General features: G+C 34.6%; 1 protein-coding gene across 10 annotated transcripts in view; it reads left to right on the top strand.

The window, feature by feature from the left end:
* Positions 1 to 16,205, top strand: part of ATP2B1 (ATPase plasma membrane Ca2+ transporting 1) — a 130,358-nt gene extending 114,153 nt beyond the window's left edge. For 3 of the 10 annotated variants that reach the window (XM_012538816.3, XM_033415480.2, XM_049694854.1), the window contains exons 19-21: positions 1,163 to 1,270; positions 3,093 to 3,275; positions 12,942 to 16,205. In XM_012538816.3, the coding sequence (XP_012394270.1) occupies positions 1,163 to 1,270; positions 3,093 to 3,275; positions 12,942 to 13,253 (603 nt within the window). In that variant the 3' untranslated portion in view covers positions 13,254 to 16,205. Of the gene's footprint in view, positions 1 to 1,162; positions 1,271 to 3,092; positions 3,276 to 3,660; positions 3,813 to 12,941 lie in introns of all 10 variants that reach the window. The other 7 variants (XM_033415484.2, XM_033415483.2, XM_033415479.2 and 4 more) reach the window with 5 other exon arrangements.
* The last annotated feature ends 1,302 nt before the right edge of the window (positions 16,206 to 17,507 follow it).

The raw sequence follows: 17,507 nt of genomic DNA, 5'->3' as shown, positions 1-17,507 counted from the left end.
ATACTACTTTAATTGCACTACTGGTTCTGTGGCTGTGATACTTCACACTCACTGTGATTCTGATTATTCTACATTGTTATTATGAAAACTGTTGTAATTTTTATATTATTCAAGGCCAGTCTTATAGTCAACCACTTTTTAGTCCAGCTAGAGTGATCCCTTAATTGCTTCTAGCAACTAATAGTAGTTGTATTTGTACCGTTGAGTTCATTATTAAAAAATAAAAGGTTTTGAGATGCATATTTTAAAATCCATGTGATTCTGAATGGTCTCATCCAGACTTGGTATGTGCCAGTTTTCCATTTTGTAATATTGTCAAAACAAGGTAGAAGAGGAGTGGGAGAATGGGTGTGAGAAGTGGGGTTGAGATGAAATAGAAAGGACCGAATTTTCCCATTTTTATAAAGGTCATTCTAAGGGCAAAACTAAGCATCACTTTACGTATGGTAAATTTTATATAATTATATACTGTACCTATGTTTTTATATCATCTTGGATTCTCTGGTACTCCTCTGTGTAAATGGTTGTTAATAGCAGAATCTGGAATCAAAGCAGGTAAGTGAACGGTGCATGATCACACCAGGAGGTCAGTAAACACAGTAAGATTTAAACTTAAAAGGTGAGCTTTTAAGGATGATGCTAGTTTCAAAATGAAGATCTAAGAATTTTGAAGTTTATTCAGTCTATACCTTGTGTACTGTGGATACCAAAACCAAAACCCTAGACTTAATTATTTCTGTGCAGACTGTTTCTGTTTTAGCTTTCAGCTTCTATAAACTTTAGGGGAAGTGTTGCTTACTTGTTGTGTAGTTTCTGGAAGTATTTTATAAAAAAATCATTGTTCATGACACGCTAAAATTTTAGTTTTTACTTACTATTAAAGTTAGGTTTATTTTATCTGTTTTTAATATATGGGGATTGCAAAAATGTAACTGCCTGTCTATCAAGCAAGTCTGGTAAAACTTAGTTCCTCGCCTAGGTTGATATACCCAAAACAGTTGATGTAGGGTATCATTCTTCAATGCCTTCGTGCTACTCAAAGTGTGGTCTGTGGACCAGCTACTGGTCTGTTCATTACAAGTCCACAATGAGATAAGGAGCATGGACCAGAGTATAAGTCAACAACTTCACTAAATAAATTTATTCTTGATTATTCCTCTAGATAATAATTGTGCAGTTTGGTGGAAAACCTTTCAGTTGTTCAGAACTTTCAATAGAACAGTGGCTATGGTCAATATTCCTAGGAATGGGAACGTTACTCTGGGGCCAGGTAAAAAAATCTCATCATTTTTTGTTCAAACCTACAGTGATTTTTAAAAAAAAATTTCTAGTGTGTATATTCTTTAATCAGTTCTATAACTTGATTCTAAGTAGTTTTCATTCTGTTTTTTAGAACAAGTTTTACAACTGTTACTAAGTTGATGCATTTATAACTGGTTAGAATGCTAATATCTGTATCTTTTGCTCTATGACCTACTTTTGCATTTTCAGATTTAATATTTTAATAAAAATATTATATACTTTAGACTTTTTATCATTTTGTTATGTAATTTAATAAAAATGTAGCATTGGAAAAATCTTGAGTTTCAGTTGATGTGAAGAATGTTTCTATAAAAATACTGGTATCTGGAAAAATAGGCCACGAAATGACATTTTAGATTATTTGGATCAAATGGCTTCAACAGTGTATGTATAAAATACAATGCCTGAAAAATTAGATATCCTTAATCTTCACTATGGATAGCTGACTTACAGATATATGTCATTATTTTTTTAAAGATAAGTGGTAACGGTGTGTGTGCTGTTCATTTTAAATCCATTACCATCACTATAAAACTGATAGAAAATCTGTACCAACATTTTCATAAATGAAAACCAGCCTATGTTATGGTGTGTAACTGGTGTGAGCTAATTTACTGTCATTTTGCAAGTCAGTCAGACTGAATATTCAGATTGTACTTAACCTTAACTCAGTCTTTATGTGCCTTTTATCTCACCTTTTTCTTAATTGTGTTTCTAGGTTCTGAGCTTTCTCTTCTTACTCATTATAAAGCCTCTTTCATTGAGATCTTCTTTTAAGCAGGATCCATACTGGGCCCACAGTTTTTTTTAAAATTATTATTACCGTTCTAGTTACTTCATAATGTTTCCTCACAGGCAAAACCGAACCCTACAACCTCCCCCCAAATCTGGCTAATTTCAGGAAGAGGAAATTCAGTACAGTGTACACGCCTAACAGGCATCAGTTACTGTCCTTGGTTGACGTCGTCTATTGATTTTAAGTGTGCGATGGTAGAAAGCACTGATTTTGTTGGTCAGGAAAGCTAGGGTCTTAGTCACTCCATGAACAAGTCACTTCCAGTGTCTCTGTACCTGTTTCATCTCTAAAATGAGTTGGTTGGACTAGAAGTTCTCTGAGCAGTTCTGATTCTGACTGCATGCTGTTTCTCCCAGCTTCCTTAAGGAATGGCTGTGAACACCTATAAGTTAATACACGTTGGTATTTTGGTATTTTTTATTGTCTTCTCGGGCATCTATTCTTGTTTCGTGTCATTCTCAATCAGTATTAATCCGATTTTAAATAGTTGTACTTTATGAAAATAAATACATTCAATAAACAAAAGCTATTTTCAGCTCAGCCTGGAAGATTTTCTGAATTTTGGTATGTTTTTTCTCATTGAATTCTTAAAGCACTAATGAAATGTAAACTTCTTTTGCATCATATAAGATCACCTATTTTCATTTTTTTTGAAATAAATATCATTAATGTGAGTTTAAGGAAATACGTATATATCAAAGCATGGTTGTATAATTTACTGTCTTGAATGTCCTAAATAAAATATGAAAATGTAATCAGGTTATTTCCATTCAGGAAAACTTTTTAGCCTTCAAACTTAAATCTTTTGTGTAGCTAAGAGAAGGATATTTTTTGTTCTGAGAAAGAAAGCCTCTGATGGACAGGATCTCATTGCTTCATTGGTAAAGATAGTTGGCTATCCTTGCAACTTTCCATACCTTTTTTGTATTAAAGTTGATCGGTTTAATTGTAGTTTGATATGATTTGTTTCTGAGTTCTTTCCCCTGTGTTGTAGCTTATTTCAACAATTCCAACTAGCCGTTTAAAATTCCTAAAAGAAGCTGGTCATGGAACACAAAAGGAAGAAATACCTGAGGAGGAGTTAGCAGAGGACGTGGAAGAGATTGATCACGCTGAGCGGGAGTTACGGCGTGGCCAGATCTTGTGGTTTAGAGGTCTGAACAGAATCCAAACGCAGGTATGGGTCTGGTGGAGAGGTAGGAGAGACGATGGGAAAGGGACCCCAGGGCTTTCGGGCCTGGGGAGGAGGTTTGAATGTGCTCCTTTGCTTCCTTTCCAGCCTCCCCAACCCACAAAACTTATTCTTTTGAAAAATAGTACTGGTGCCTGGAATGGGTGAAAGTTTTAACTGACCATGAAAGAATGTGTCTATATGCCCCAAGCTCCTTTTTTCCTAGCTTTTTTCCCCCACTTCATCTCCAAATGCTACTCTTGCCTATTTATCTGCTCTGTAAAAAGTGCCTTTTTCTTTACTTTTTATATGTTGATAGATGGAATGGTCCTTTCTCTTGTTCTCTCTCTCTCTTGCTGAGCAAGCTGTCACAATCTCTGATTCCTTGCAGATGGATGTAGTGAATGCTTTCCAGAGTGGAAGTTCCATTCAGGGGGCTCTAAGGCGGCAACCCTCCATCGCCAGCCAGCATCATGATGTAACAAATATTTCTACCCCTACACATGTAGTGTTTTCCTCTTCTACTGCTTCTACTACTGTGGGGTGTGAGTGTGTGTTCCTAAGTGCATGAAATTAACATTTCCTACTTCACACACCTAACGTTTCTCATTTTCTCCTTAATGTTTAAATTCATTGTTCAGGCTTTTCATAAAGCTTTCTTTTCGTAAAGTGGATTGAGACCTCAAAGTGTTGTCGTTGTGATTGTTTTATTTCTTAGAGGGTTAGATAACAGGTGGAACAATTGCAACCAAAGATCAGACATGAAATCTGTGAGCTTGTCTCTATGCTAACTCTGATAGTTAATATGGGGAATAAAATTGTAGCTTAGAATTTGTGAAACGACTATAAATTTTTGAGTATATGCCTTTAAACATGTTCCCTACTGCATGATTGCCAAAAGCATGTGATTTGAAACTGATCTAACAGAACCAAGAAATTGCATTCTTAAAGCTAAAAATGAACTTAAGCATTCTGACTTGTATCTTGTTCAGTTTGTAAAGTAAGTTAGTACCCTGAAGAAAAGTTCTGAGCATATAGCCAGGTGTTTGCCTTCTTAGCTTGGACTTTGTGGCCTTGCTGTGAATTTTTAATTTATTTTGTTTTGTTTTGAGAGTGCATCCCTGTATAAGCTTCAAAGTTCTTTGGTATGTATGTGGGTTTTTTCATTTATATAATCAATTTAATTTAGAATTGCTTCCTAGATAAGAAAATGTTCTATTAAGTTTTCCAAAGAAGTAGGGAAAGTGCATTTCTTTTAATTTTTTTTTCAGTTTTGTGTTTTTTTTAAGTTTACTCATTTCTCACACCACTGCCCACCTCCCACCTCTTACAGCAACCAATTTGTTTTTTGTATCTATGTGCTTGGTTTGGGTTTCACTTTTTTTTAGATTCCACATATAAGAGAGATCATACGGTATTTGTCTTTCTCTGTCTGACTTATTTCACTCAGGATAATAATGCCTTCAGGGTTCATCTGTGTTTTCACAAATATCAAGATTTCCTTTTTTATGGTTAAATAATGTTCCTCTGTGTGTGTTTGTATGTGTGTGTGTGTGTACACCATATGTATCCATTCATCAGTGGACACTTAGGTTGTTTCTGTTTCATTCTGTCACCTCCTTGTGGGTTTTGATTTGCATTTCCCTGATGATTAGTGATATTGAGCATCTTCTCATATACCTATTGGCCATTTGTAGATAGTTTTTAGAAAAATGTCTGTTTGGATCTTTTGACCGTATTTTAATTGGATTGTTTGGTTTTCTTGCTATCGAGTTGTACAGGTTTTTTGTATATTTTGGATATTGGCCCTATATCAGATATATGATTTGCTAATGTTTTCTTCCATTCTGTAGGTTGCCTTTTCATTTTGTTCATAGTTTTCTCTAATGTGTAGAAGCTTTTTAGTTTGATGTAATCTCACTTGTTTAATTTTGCTTTTCTTGCTTTTGGTGTCAGATTCAAAAAATCATCATCCTATGTCAAGGAGCTTACTTACCATCTATGTTGTTTTTCTAGGAGTTTTATGGTTTCAGGTCTAACGTTAAAGTCTTTATAATCAATTCTGAGTTCATTTTTGTGTGGTGTGAGATAATAGTGGTACGGTTTCATTCTTTTGCACGTGGCTGCACGTGGCTGTCCAATTTTCCTAACACCATCTATTGAAGAGACTGTCTTTCCCCATTGTATATTCTTGACTCCTTTATTGTCAATTAATTGACCATATGTTCATGGGTTTATTTCTAGGGTCTCTGTTCTGTTCCGTTGATCTATATGTCCATTTTTATGCAAACTCATACCAGTACCATACAGTTTTAATTACTATATCTTTGTAATATAGTTGAAATCAGGGAGCCTCCAGCTTTGTTTCTGTTTCTCAAGATTGCCTTGACTATTTGGGTCTTTTGTGGTTCCATACAAATTTTAGGATTGTTTGTTCTATTTCTGTGAAAAATGCCATTGGAATTTTGATAGGGATTTCATTGAATCTGTGTTGCTTTGGGTAATGTGGGCATTTTAACAATATGACTTCTTCCAATCTGTGAACATGGAGTGTCTTTTCATTTATTTGTGTCATCTTTAGTTTCTTTCATTAATGTCTTGTAGTTTTTGATATACAGGTCTTTCACCTCCTTGGTTAAATTTATTCTTAGATATTTTATTATTTTTTTGATACAGTTGTAAATGAGATTGTTTTCTTTTTTTTTTAATTTATTTATTTTTGGCTGCACTGGGTCTTCGTTGCTGCGCATGGGCTTTTCTCTAGTTGCAGTGAGCGGGGGCTACTTTTCCTTGCGGTGCACTGGCTTCTCATTGCGGTGGCTTCTCGTTGCGGAGCTTGACCTCTAGGCGTGCAGGCTTCAGTTGTTGTGGCACGTGGGCTCAGTAGTTGTGGCTCGTGGGCTCTAGAGCGCAGGCTCAGTAGTTGTGGCACACGGGCTTAGTTGTTCCTCAGCATGTGGGATCTTCCCAGCCCAGGGCTTGAACCTGTGTCCCCTGCACTGGCAGGCGGATTCTTAACCACTGTGCCACCAGGGAAGTCTGGGATCGTTTTCTTAATTTCCCTTTCAAATAGGTTATTAGTGTAAAGAAATATAACAGATTTTTGCATATTGATTTTGTATCTTGCAACTTTACTGAATTCGTTTATTAGTTCTGACAGTTTTTTGATGGAGTGTTTAGGGTTTTCTATATATAATATCTGCAGACAGTGACAGGTTTATGTCTTCCTTTCCAATTTGGATGCCTTTTGTTTCTTTTTCTTGCCTAATTGCTCTAGTTAAGACTTCCAGTACTATGTTGAGTAAAAGTGCCAAGAGTGAACATCCTTGTCTTGTTCCTGACCTTAGAGGAAAAGCTTTCAGCTTTTCGCTGTTAAGTATGATGTTAGCTCTGGGTTTGTCCCTTCATTATGTTGAGGTATGTTCCCTCTGTACCTGTTTTGTTAAGAGCTTTTATCATAAATGGATGTTGAATTTTATCAAGTGCTTTTCTGCATCTGTTGAAAGATGATCATGTGATTTATACTGATTAATTATTATAAGTCATAATTTTCATTAATTGACTAGAATGACAGATTTTCTTTCAGGTTTTTAGTAAATGACTTTTAGTAAACTCTCCAGAAGTCTTATAACCTATATCGTTCTTACTCTGAATTAGTGTCTTGAGTCCATGGTGGATTCTTCATATATTAGAGGCATTAAAGATACAAACCCACCCATTCCTCATGCCTACCCTTGAAGTCAGCTAAGATACCTGATTTGGCCAGAAACCTATCTTTTCCATTTGGTCTTTAGCCAATTAAGGACTAGAGGAACCTTGGGAAGCTGGGGAGAGGATGAATTGAGGGGAGAAAACAATGCTGTTTACGCACAGCCTATCTGTTCACTCTTTGCTTAAGTAATTTTCATTTGTTATTTTTGACAGTGTTGCAAAACAGGCAGAACAGGAACTATCCCCATTTTATAGGTGTGAAAACTGACTTGGAGTTTAAATAACTTGTCCATGGCTAATAAGCAGAGGCAGCATGATGTAGAGCAAAGAGCAGACAAGTGCTGTAAAGACAAACTGACCCTGTAACATTTAGACAGGATGTTAAATTTACATATGTGGACAGATAGGAATCTTCCTTTTAGAAATTACTGTGGTACTACCTACCTGAATGAAATGGTGTATGCAAATTGCCTGGCCTTACTCCTGGGATGGCTGATGTCAGTTGCTTGCCTCCCTCCTATGGATTTCACATTATTCCTGGTTTTCGAGGACATATTACCACTCATCCCTTCATCTCCTACTATTAGTGTTCATTTAGCTGTATTTCATGAACAGTGGAAGGCCTACTATATGCCAAGGCTGCTAGAACCTCCAGATCTTGTCATCTAGTAAGGGAAGCAAACAAGGAGTTGGGGATTTCTACATGGTGATGAAACAGAGAATATTATAACAGGGTCCTTAACCCACCCTGAGAAGTCAGGAAAAATTACCGAAAGGAAATGATTCCCAAGCTGACCTGACAGAATTTGTCGACTGGGGAAAGCAGACCTCAACTGATGTAGTTTGATACTAAAGGAGTAATGGAAAGTAAGGAGTTGATGGGGCTAGAATGGAAAGTAAACATCTGTTTATATCCCACAAGAAGGAGCCAAACTGAGACTTAATCCCTCCCCTCAAAACTTTAAATTTGAAAAATTTCAAACTGACAGACAAGTTGAAAGATTAATATATGAATAATCTTCACCTGGATTTACCACTTCCTAATATTTTATGATGTCTACTTTATATAATATTAATATATACTTTTTTTGAGCCATTTGAAAGTAGGTAGCAGATATCATAAATGCCATCTCTAAATACTTCACTATGTGCTCTCCTATATAATCATACTGTATAATCACATCCAAGAAATCTGTCTTTGATACCATTTTATCTAATATACAGTCCATATTCAGATTTCTCCAGTTGCCCCCAAAATGTCCTTTATAGCTTTTTTGATCCAGGATCGAAGGAAAGACATTGAATAACATGTGTTTATGACTCTTCAGTTTCCTTTAACCTGGATCCATTTTCTCTACCTTTAATTTTCGTAACATTGACTTTTTTAAAAAATCTAGGCAAATTGTCTTATAAAGTGTCCTGCCTTCTGGATTTGGTTGTTTTCTCTTGATTAGCTTTATGCTAAACTTTTTTTGACAAGTTTATCTCCTAGGTGGTATATATTCTGTTTATTTTTACTTCAGAAAATTTTAAGTAATTGACTTCTTTCACTTGGAGTGGTATCACATGACCTTAGGTGTATCATATTTATTGTATTTCTCTGTATAATTGTATTCCAGGCTTTATATTAAATATCAAATCAAGCACAAACTCTGAAGACATAGCCACCCACACCTGCTTCAGGTGATGTGCTCTGTGCTCTTTTCTGATGCACAACTATATATGAAACCTGTGAGTTGCTGGGCACATGTAGTGAGGGTAATGGTGTTAATACATTTAGTGAAAGGTTAAATTCCTCACTGGTTTCCTGTCCTAATATAAAATAATCTTAGAAATATCTGTGTTTGTCAGACTTCTTTGACTCTTTTTTTTTTTAAGCTTTTTTTTTTTACTGAAGTATAGTTAATTTACAATGTTGTGTTAACTTCAAGTGTACAGCAAAGTGATTCAGTTATACATATATGTATTCTTTTTCAGATTCTTTTCCATTATAGGTTAGTATAAGATATTGAATAGGGTTCCCTGTGGTATACAGTAGGTCCTCATGGTTTTCTGTTTTATATATAGCTGTGTGTATATGTTAATCCCAAACTCCTAATTTGTCCCTCCCCCTCCCCCACTATCCTCAAAGACTCATCTGGAGTCTTTACTGTGCTAAATGAAGAAATTATAATCCATTTCAACTTTGTCATATACTAGGCTTGTAACATCTCTGGAGAGGGCATCTTTTTTTCCTCACTTATTAGTCAGATCTTCTAAAAATCTGAAGAGGAAACTTTCTATAGTTTTTCTTTATAAAGTGTATCCTTCTAATATCAGTCTTCACGGTTAGTAAATTCTTTTGCTAAATCAATAGTTACGCCTTCCTGGAAAGGAGAAATTGAGAGAAAATTTGGACTTCCAGATAAATGATTGGCAAACCATAGCCTATGGGCCATATCTGGCCTGTTGCCTGTTTTTAATTGGAACATAGCCATGCTCATTCATTTAATTACTGTCTGGTAGTTTTACACTACAAAGGCAGAGTTGAGTAGCTGCATCAGGGACCGTATGGCTCACTAAACCTAAAATACTTGCTATTTGGCCCTTTACAGAAAATGTTTTCCAACCCCATTCCAGGTAATTAACATTATATATTACACAGGTGAGTCTCACTTTGAGAAAATTTGATATGCAAGTACACAGCTTTGAAAAGCAACCTCGAATTTTATTCCCTGTTGCACAGTATCTTTTACTTTACCATTGAAATTCTTTATGGTGCACATAATAAAGGTAGTGATGAATACAAATTTCAGAAATGGGCAGTCTGTTGTAGAAGGTAGGATATATCAGCTACTGATTAAGTAGCCTCATAGTTTAAAGCCATCTCCTTACATACAGTGTTTTGGGCAGTAATATTTTCTACTATCAAAAGTTAGGATTATATTTAAGAAAATGGGTGGTTTAGCAGGGTACATGATCTTAATTTGATTTGTTACTTAAAGTTTAATGTAATGCTTACATATTCAGTTTCCTAAAATTACTTTATGATCATAATAATCATTTCAATTTTTTGTTTGCCATATGTGCCTCATTCATGCCTCTGATTTTTTTCCTCAATAATTTACTGTTTAAAAAATTTTCTTGACATAGGGATTGTTGAATTTTTCTTAATTCTTATAATTTTAGGAGCTATAGTTTTGTGCATAGTAGGTCTTAATAGCTATTAAAAGAATTGAGTTAAAAGACTAGGTAAACAATAAGGGTTGGATTGTCAAAGATGGGTAATCATTTTCTGCTTAAACTGATTTCTTTGTGGTATTAAAATAGTTTTCTGTCTACCTACAGTATAATGCACACAGTTGGCACTTTTTAATTACTCAGAATTACTATAGTACTGTGAGAATTTTACCTATAGAAGGTAACAGATGAGGGCAAGTATAAACTAGGTCAGTGTCACGCCTTAGATCGAGAGTGCTTTCTTATTTATGAGTAGAAAGTAAAGCAAATCTGGCTCAGTGGCCCCTAGTTAATCTAGATGTTATTGTGTGTGCCTAATGTGAGAACTGTTTATTGAAAATTGTATTGCTTTGCAGCATTTCTAAGCTGTCCTTGTAATGTGCTAACCTAAATCTTAGGAAGTATCTTATTCTACTGAAGTTACTTATAAAGCTGATGTCCATATGTTCTCTTCTTTTATTGACTTGAAAGAACCTGGAGTTGGGAGTACAGAAAGCTTGGTTCTAAGACATTCTGGCACTAATTTGTAGTGACCCAGCAAGGCAGCCACCTGTCCTTAGTTGCTCAGTTTCATTATTTGTAAAGTGGTTGAAATAACCTATCTCGAATATCCTTTCAAGCTTCGATGTTCTAGGGTAACTTAATACATTTTGTTAGATAGGAAAAAAAATCTTAGCAAAATTGGAAAGCTTTGGTAAAAAGGAATCTAATTTCGCCTGCCACAGGTGTGAGTGTAATTGTTTATACAAATATACTCACTGCACTCACCTGCTTATAACTCTTTACACTGCCCCTCCTAGAGCTTTGCCGACTCCCAAATCTCTAACTTAAACCCATACCTTTCTTCTGAGCTCTGGATATTTTCACTTGGATGTTCTGCAGCTCCCCAAATTTAACATGTTTCAAAAATTGATTTTTATTTTCCCCTTGATTCTTCACTACTCCCTTCTACCCAGACTGGTCAAAACAAAACATCTCAACTGCTTCTCTAGCTCCATTAGCAATACCAGCAACCAAGTCAAATAAGCAACAACTTGAGAGTCATCTTGAGCAGCTCTCATCACTAACCAGACTTGCTGGCTGGTCCTCCAGTTTGTATTCTCTATGCCTACTGGCCACTGACAGCAGTGAACATAGGAGTTCAGGAATCGCTCCAAGATCTTGATTTCAGTTCCTTTGGACAAATTCTTAGAAGTGGGGATCTGGAATAGTCAGACTCATACAAGCAGAGTAGAATGGTGGTTACCAGGGGCTAGAGGGAGGGGGAATTGGGAGATGTTGGTCAAAGGGTACAACATTTCAGTTATACAAGATGAATAAGTTCTGGAGATCTAACGTATAGCATGGTGACTACAGGTAACAATACTATACTGTATTGTATACTTGAAATTTGCTAGGAGGGTACAATCCCAAGTGTTCTCAACACACACAAATGATAACTGTGTGAGGTAGTGGATATGTTAATTAACTTGATTGTAATGATTATTTCATAGTGTAGATGTATATCAAATAGTCTTGTATGCCTTAAATATATACAGTAAAAAGTAGGCATAAACTGCTACATTTTCAAAAAAATAAATTCAAATATCCCTGTGAAGAAATTAATTTTTTCAATGCCATTGTCTTATGAGGTGAATTTAGTGACTTATAAGATGACTTTAGTGATCTTTTTTTTGGAATATCAGTATCAGTTACTTCTGTTAACTATGAGTAAATGATGTCTTCATTGCTAAACAGGATTCATTAGAAAGCAAAGGCAAACACTATTTGAATTGATGTATACTAGATGCTCAGCTATTTGGATTTTGTCTTTTTTTTTTTTTTAAACTATTTACAACACTGGGTTAATGAGACCTAACGTCAGTATGTGCAGGAATGTATTTGAGTCAATTATTTGTTAACCTCTCTTCATCCATACAGCAGACTTCTGAGAAGGAAGGTGAATTGTTGAGCTATATATTTAAGGGTGAAAACGCTAGAAGACTTTGTGTCTTCTCCTGGGGAAATTTTTCACAGAAGGATCCCAGAGGGCTTTTTGTTTTGTTTAAAATCTGTTCTTTCCAATGAAGTTTAGTATGTAAATTTATTTGTTTTATTATTATAGAGAAAAACACTAACACTTGACTGACAAATGGCATATACTCAAATATTTATAGCTGTTTAATGGCATTTTATAGATATTTATTTGGGTTTTGTCTTTTTATTTTTTAATTAAGGGCATAGTGGGGTAGATGTGAGTTCATTGTGACATTCAGCTTATATTTGCTTGGCTTTTTCATAGTCGGTGACACCCTAATTCCTAGCATGATTAATAGTAACCCTCTGTGCTTGACTTTGTTTAACTTACTTGAATTGTTTTCAAAAATTATAATTTTTTTCATTTAAAAAATTAGCTAAAGCTGTGTATGGTTAATTTTATGTTTGTTTTGTTTGATTTTGTTTTTTTAGGGAAAAAAATCCTATAAAATGGCTATTAAATTCTTAGCCAGTGACAATGAGATTTTCTTAGTATTACTTTGAATTCTACACCTCTTAATTCTTAGAGTATGTGGTTTTGTTGGTCTGTAGTGTCCTACTAAAATATTCATTTTTTTTTACAGTGTATTGCAAGTTCCACTGCATTACATGCAAATATGATTCACTCATACCTAGCTGTTTGTGGATTCAAACTCATAAATGAACCATTTTTAAATTAAGCTAATGACGTACTGATAATCTTTCTGTGTTTTCTGATGTTTACAGATTCGAGTGGTGAATGCATTTCGTAGTTCTTTATATGAAGGGTTAGAAAAACCGGAATCAAGAAGTTCAATTCACAACTTTATGACACATCCTGAGTTTAGGATAGAAGATTCAGAGCCTCATATCCCCCTTATTGATGACACTGATGCTGAAGATGATGCTCCTACAAAACGTAACTCCAGTCCTCCACCCTCTCCTAACAAAAATAACAATGCTGTTGACAGCGGGATTTACCTTACAATAGAAATGAACAAGTCTGCTACCTCTTCATCCCCAGGAAGCCCACTACATAGTTTGGAAACATCACTCTGATTGTAAGCTGAATGTTAACACACTAGCTGCATTGTAAAGAAACAAATTGAAACTGGGTCTTTTCACATATTGTGACGGACAAGATAGTATTCTTGTCTTTGGACTTCAACAGAAGACACACTTGTACGAATGTAGATTTATTTTTTTAAAAAAAAAAAAAGCAAAGCTTTCTGCCAGACTGAGGGTGCTTTTTGGGGGGTGGGAGAAATGAACTGACAGAAACAGTAACTCAGCTTAAGTTGACCTGTGGATCATCAGTAGAACCTAAGAATGGTCCTGAACAGTGTATTAGCAAAGCTTTAGTTTATCTCAATCCTTGATGGGAGAGAGGGAGGAGTAAAGCTGGGCAAGCAAGCAAAGAGCCCTGGATCATTGAATTGATGCTTTAATTTCTGCTGTTGGCTGTTAATAATTTGGATTATTTATGTTTATAAATGATACAGATCTGTTTACAAGGTTTGTAGATACTTTTTTTGTTCCTGTTCATAGATGGGAAGCTTCCTTATAACTGATGCAGAGAAAAATTAGTCCTTCAAATACTGCTGTATTTTCAGGAAAAAAGGGGGGGGGGTGTTTCTATTGAAACTGTACTAAATTTTTGCCTACAATTTACCTTGTTAAATATTGTAGATAAATTGCTAATACTAATAGCCAAATAGATAACACTAATGCTTTGTTTAAAAAAACAAAAAACAAACAAAACAAAACAAAAAAACATGAGCAGTGGTGTTCTAATGAAGTTATGGCATCTGTCCTAATTAGTTTCTTAAATACATTTACTACTTAATGGTTTTGAAACAACTGTTTAATTTTTAAAATTTTTGAAAACTTGCTAATAACCTTTGTTCAGAATTTAGTAGATTGTTTAATGCAGGACATCAACTACATAATGAAAGATGCTTGAAATGCTTTTGTTATTTCAGGCAAATCAAATTAAATCAAACTATCAAACTACAAGAGAACTTTAGTCCTTTTTGTTTTTGTCTAAACATGTTAGTTCAGTGATGTCTTGGTGAGCTGTGAGTGAACTGTATTGATTTTTCTAATAAATCCTTAGAAACCTTCATACAGCATGAGGGCTGTTGGCATTTTGAAAAAGGTTAATAAGTATAAGCATACATGTTTTCCTTTTGTTTTTGAAACTTGTTTGTAAACATAAATAAATATGCCCTTTTATTAAATAAATACACAGCGATGTTTTTTTAAAAAGAAATTTCAGCTTCTTTACTCAATTCTACATATATGGTGCATCGGTCTGTTCTCTTTAACCACAATTGGAATAAATTTCAAGATGGTAACAGCCCCATGAAGTACCCCCTTTAATTCCTTGGTGGCAGGTCTAACAGAACCAAATTAAGGAAATCATTGCAGTTTGACATGTTCCTCATAGAGTTTAGTTTGCCTAAAATAGTCTCACAGTTAAAAAAAAATAATGACCACCATTGTCTTTGATACATTTGTTTTCATTCTTAAGTGGCCAAATAACAAATTAGGTAAAATGAGATTATGTGAAAAGGTGGGAAAGGTCCTAAAAATATACATATTTAGATGTAATAATTAACCATATGCTGGAATGCCCATCTGTAAGCCAGTTGGAGTCTTTAAGTCTTTTTTTCTTTTGTCTACCTTCTCCCCCTTTTTGCCTCTTGTCTTTACCTTTTAGGAACTGGCATTGTGTTAGGGCCCAGATTGCATCAGATATACAATCCTCAGGCTGACATAAAGTTTACGAGGACTACTACAACATCTGAGAGTGCTGACCCAGCAAAGAAACATTTAGTTGATGGTGCTTGATATTTTTGGTGGGTGGGGGAGAATCTTTTTCTCTCCATCAGTCCTTTGCAGTTAGCCTCTGCAAGACTTAGAAGAACATTGGCTCTGTCAGCATTTGTAACTGTACATTATTCATCAGGTATTTATAGCAAATCATACTGTAAAAAGAGGTAGCATGATATGCTGGAAAGCATACGAGGCTAGGAGTCAGGACCTGGTTTCTAGTCTTGATTTTGCCATTAACGTGCTGCATGACCTTGGGGAAATCATTTACCCTAAATGAGAGTGGTGGACTAGACTATCTTGAAGAACCCTTTCAGCTCTAAAAATTTACCCTATCAACTGGAGAGCCTACAAGGCATAGGGAATAGAGAAAAGGGAAATGTTTTCAGTTTTCTTTTTTATTTTGGTTATGCTTAAATATGAATGTAATTACCAAAAGATTTAGAAATGCATGTGCTTTGGAGGATTTGTATTGAGCTTTTACAGTATTCATTTTTCAACTCAAGGCAATGGCTTTTTACACCAACTCTAATCCATAAACGGGTCTTATTGACATCCATGAAGTAGTAGCAAGACATGCTTAGTGTGTATTTCTCTCTTTGAGACACTGTAATTTCTACCAGAAATTTCCAGAGCATTATGTAAGTGGAAAAAAATGCAAACAAGCTGTTAAAGATCTTGGATCCCATTATGTAGTATGTATAGCTGAAATCAGCATCTGTAATTCAATCACGTTTTCTCTTTTAACCTCTAACTAAAAAATTGTTTAATTTTGCATCCCAAATGTTTTTAATCTTTGTATATTTTTTAAAAATCTTTTTCTCCTCATCATTGCCTTTTTTGTGGTTGTAAATAGACTTACTTGCACTTTGAAGATGAGTTACTCCTTGTCATCTTATAAATATGTGATATGGTAATTTTCATAACAGATGTCAGTTTTGAACCAAGAAATGGTGATTTGTTTATAAGCAAAAAAAAAAAAAACTGGCTTCATTTCTGTGAAATTGCTCTTTGAAAATTTCTTTTTACACGTGTAAGCCAACTGAGATACCGTGATGGTGTTGATTTCTTTCAATGATGCTTACCATCTATTTTAGCCACTGAGCCTTTTATTATTTGTCTATTTGTAAAGTTTATTTGTCTTAACTCATTTAATAAATATACTGTTTATCTGTTTCTGAATGGGGACTGAACTTTTTGAATATTTAAATTGATTTGAACATCATATTTGGGAATTCATTTTTTCTACTTGAAATTTTAAAGACCTAATTGATGAAAATTCTGTAATGTACTTGAAATGTTATGGCTGTGTTCTAATATGCATGATCTTGCCCCTAGAATGAAAGTGGGTGTATTGTCCCTACTCTCCTACCCACTGTCTTCAATCTTTGTAGCACAAGAGATAATTTTTGCAGTCCAGGGGAGAATAATGTTTGGGTTTTAAAAAAGATTAGTTTTTCACATTAAATGTAAGACCTTATTTTTTCATTAACTAATGCAAAGTTGTCAATAGCAATTATCTGAACGTTAGGGTAACAAAATTAATCAAATTGCCCTCAGCTGGTTTTTATAATAAATTATTAACATAAGTTAGCAACTTTGTTGAAATACTGAGAAAACTTTAAATGATTATTAATACCATATTTTTCCATCAGTAAAAATTATTCAGTTAATGAGTATATACAAGTACCATATTTATGACATGAGAGTTGTTTTCTACTGTCAAGTTCGATTGTATATATGTATTATGTATTAGGATTGAATTTTGAATTAAGTCCCTTTGTAAAATTAACTGAATAAGAAAGGGAAGTTTCTGTAAGTTTCTGCTTATTGACATTTTTTCTTCCCTGTGTCTTTAGAGAGCTCCTGTCATGTTACAGCTGCCTTTGTTCTTTTAACGTACTCCACTCTTAAGACTCTGACGTCCAAACCCCATATCAACCTGTATCTTTTTAAATTAGTGTTGCACTCATTTGTAGACCAAAAAAACCTTTTAATAGCATAATTATACCACTGAGCTAAAAACAATCTTTGAAAGATCCTTGAAAACTTGTCTTTATTTTAGAATAAGCATTATAAAAATACCATAAAGAATGTTTGATGCTGTAATGGGAGTCATGGTTGTATTCCTGTACTTCTCTTATCAGTACATGTCAAAAAGGACATGATCTTTATCCTTATAATGTAACTTCCTTTCAATAGATAGATGATTTTGTCTCTTAAACTCTCGGTAGCTTATTTTTGTACTTTCTGTCTTAACTACTTCTTTAACATTTTCCCTGTTTGTTAGAAAAATACTTCAGCTTGCAGACGAATATACTAAATGTAGGCATGTTTAATCTCTATTCTCTGAATTCAGTGTCATTATTGAACATGATAATATTAATGGTTCCAAAGTAGGAAATTAAAGGAAGATATATGAATATGTGTTTATACGGTATCAGTCTTTGCACAACTTTCTTAACCAGCACTGTGTCC

The sequence above is a fragment of the Orcinus orca genome, chromosome 11, assembly GCF_937001465.1.
Source record: "Orcinus orca chromosome 11, mOrcOrc1.1, whole genome shotgun sequence".
Taxonomy (NCBI): domain Eukaryota; kingdom Metazoa; phylum Chordata; class Mammalia; order Artiodactyla; family Delphinidae; genus Orcinus; species Orcinus orca.
The sequence above is the reverse complement of the archived record's forward strand: the minus strand, read 5'-3'. Positions and strand labels throughout refer to the sequence as shown.